This window comes from Penaeus monodon, chromosome 32, assembly GCF_015228065.2.
Source record: "Penaeus monodon isolate SGIC_2016 chromosome 32, NSTDA_Pmon_1, whole genome shotgun sequence".
NCBI classification, from domain to species: Eukaryota; Metazoa; Arthropoda; class Malacostraca; order Decapoda; family Penaeidae; genus Penaeus; species Penaeus monodon.
This window is the reverse complement of record NC_051417.1, coordinates 3,116,408-3,118,788: the sequence shown is the minus strand read 5'-3', so window position 1 is coordinate 3,118,788 and position 2,381 is coordinate 3,116,408. Positions and strand designations below refer to the sequence as shown.

The following is a 2,381-nucleotide window of genomic DNA, read 5'->3' as shown; positions in this document are numbered from 1 at the left end:
AGTGTAGCAGAGACAAAAAAAATGATAATGATGTATGCCAGGTGTAAGAGAAGATGAACTCAATGCACAACAGTTTTGGTGGTTCAGGAGGGTACCCGGGGCCCTACCCTGGGTATGTGCCACCCCCAACAGCCCTCCCCTACTACAACGGCTACCCAGGTGACCTGACTCAAGTATCCAGCCCTTATTATGGCAAACCAGCCGCCGTCCCTCCAGGGTATTCCTCAGGCATGGGCAGCTACTCTGCCCCACCCATCAACAACTCTTCAATGTACTACCAGCAGTATGGGCTTGGGTACCAGTATGGGTACACAAAGTATGGCTTGGGGTCAGGGCTGGGCTCCAGTCTGGGCTCAAACTTGGGCTACTCTTCAGAGCTTGCTGGAGCCTCAGGCATCACGCCTCCCTCCCTGGGGGGGCTGCAGGCTCCCACCACGGACCTCGGCTTAACCGGCTCTATGTTCTCAAAAGGGAAATACAATGGTGGGCAGGGTAGTCCATCGCCGCTGACTGCTGCTGGACTGGGTGTGGGGCATGGGGGGTCATCTTTATTATCACCTGTTACTTCCACGCCTCCATCCCCAGGACCTCACAACATCCCGAGTGGACTAGCAGGAACAGGTGCAACCCCAAGTCCCCCAGTCGACATCATTGAATCGAAGAAAGACCTAGACAAAATGCGAAGATGTCAGGTGTGCGGGCAAGTGTTTCGTCTGATGAGTGAATGTCTTGCCCACATGAAATCGGTGCACGCAGTTCATGAAGCACCACTCAGTGTGTACAGCTTACAGCACAGCGCCGGAAGTCACCTCACGCAGTCTCTCTCATCAACAACCTCTTCGGGAGTCCCCTCTGCCCTCAGTACGAGCCTTGGGCCCCCCAACAGCACCAGAGCAGGTGGAGTGGGTGCTCCTGACAGCCCTCTGATGGCATTGGAACGTATGGGCTGGGGGGAGAAGCAGAGCCTTTTACCGTCTTTGCATGCATCCCCCTCACCTCTTACTCCAGCTTACACTCCCGCTCCAGCTGTCACTCCTGGGCCTCAACACCCGTCCACCCAGCACCTGTCCAGCCAACACATGTCTAGCCAGCACCCCCCTAGCCAGCACCACCCACAACACCACTCATCTCAGCACTCGGCTCAACACACCTCCAATCACCACCCTGCCTCTCAAACCCCCCCAGCACCACACCCCCTGATGGAGACCAGTCAAGACCACCACAGTGCGCGAACACCAGTTAGTAGCTTATCCATGACATACTCCATGAGGACAGATACGCAGGTTTCTCAGGCTCATAGTAGACATGCGTATTCAAGCCCAACATGCTCAGTGCCAGAGAATATTCCAGTGAGTGACACCAGAACTGAGATAGGAGTAAGTTCAAATTACAGTAAGCCAAGGAAAACAAGTTCTTATTCAGTGTCTAGTATTATTGGAGAAACAAAAGAAAGGGTGATTGAACGTGAAAGTAATGTTGCACATGAAATACCTAATAGTTTGACAGGTCATAGTCCAACCAGAAGACAGGTGTCCCCAGCAGGAAGATCATCTATGCCAGATGGGTTTGAGCAGAGAATATCACAGCTGAAACAGCAGTCGGCAGAAAACTCTCACTGTTCACGGACTGCGTCTCGGACAGCTGCCGAGGAGTACAGCATGCCAGAGAGGGAGACCCAGGGGCAGAAGGAGCAAGTAGTACCAGATCAGCATCACAGCCAGCAAGTAGATGTACACAAAGGATTGCAGATGTCCCATGGAACACCTGACAGCCAGAAAGAGGACCAAAAGTCCTTGCCAGATGAGAGGAGAGATGTTCCCGAGGATTTGTCACGTCATGTGCCGTCATCCCCAACAACTATCCATGGAACACTCCCCTCTCTCCACCATGTTCCATCAAGGGAAACCTCTCATGTTCAGGAAGAGATGATGTATGAAAAGACCGAAAAGAAACGCCACCTGAATTCTCGTATGGAAGATGCCAGTGATTCTACTCGGGTGAATTCTCCACAGCAGAAAGAGGATGATAGAACTAACAGTTCCATAGTTAATCAACAACCTAGTCCCCAGGAGGTTGCCAAGGAGCCATTATCCATGGAAAAAGCCACTGCAGTTTTGAAAGAACAGGTGTCACAGATTGGTAAGAGGTCCTGGAGCCCAGCTCAGTCACACTATGTGCAGCATCAGTTGCCACAGCAACAACAGGCTAGCTATCAACAGACTAATCAGCAGCAGCAGCCGGCATCTGCTGCACAGCATCAAGTACCACAGCCAAAACACCAGCAAGCCCAACAGTCTCAGCATCAACAGTCACAGTTATCACAGCAACAGTCACAGCTGTCCCAACATCAACAGCCACAACCACCACAGCACTTGCAAGGC

General features: G+C 52.2%; 1 protein-coding gene across 1 annotated transcript in view; it reads left to right on the top strand.

Moving 5' to 3' along the window:
* Positions 1-2,381, top strand: part of LOC119593290 (protein piccolo-like) — a gene marked incomplete in the record, with an annotated part of 25,022 nt that continues 22,641 nt past the window's right edge. Inside the window, 1 exon segment of the mRNA XM_037942219.1 lies at positions 1-2,379. Within this exon segment, the coding sequence (XP_037798147.1) occupies positions 54-2,379 (2,326 nt within the window).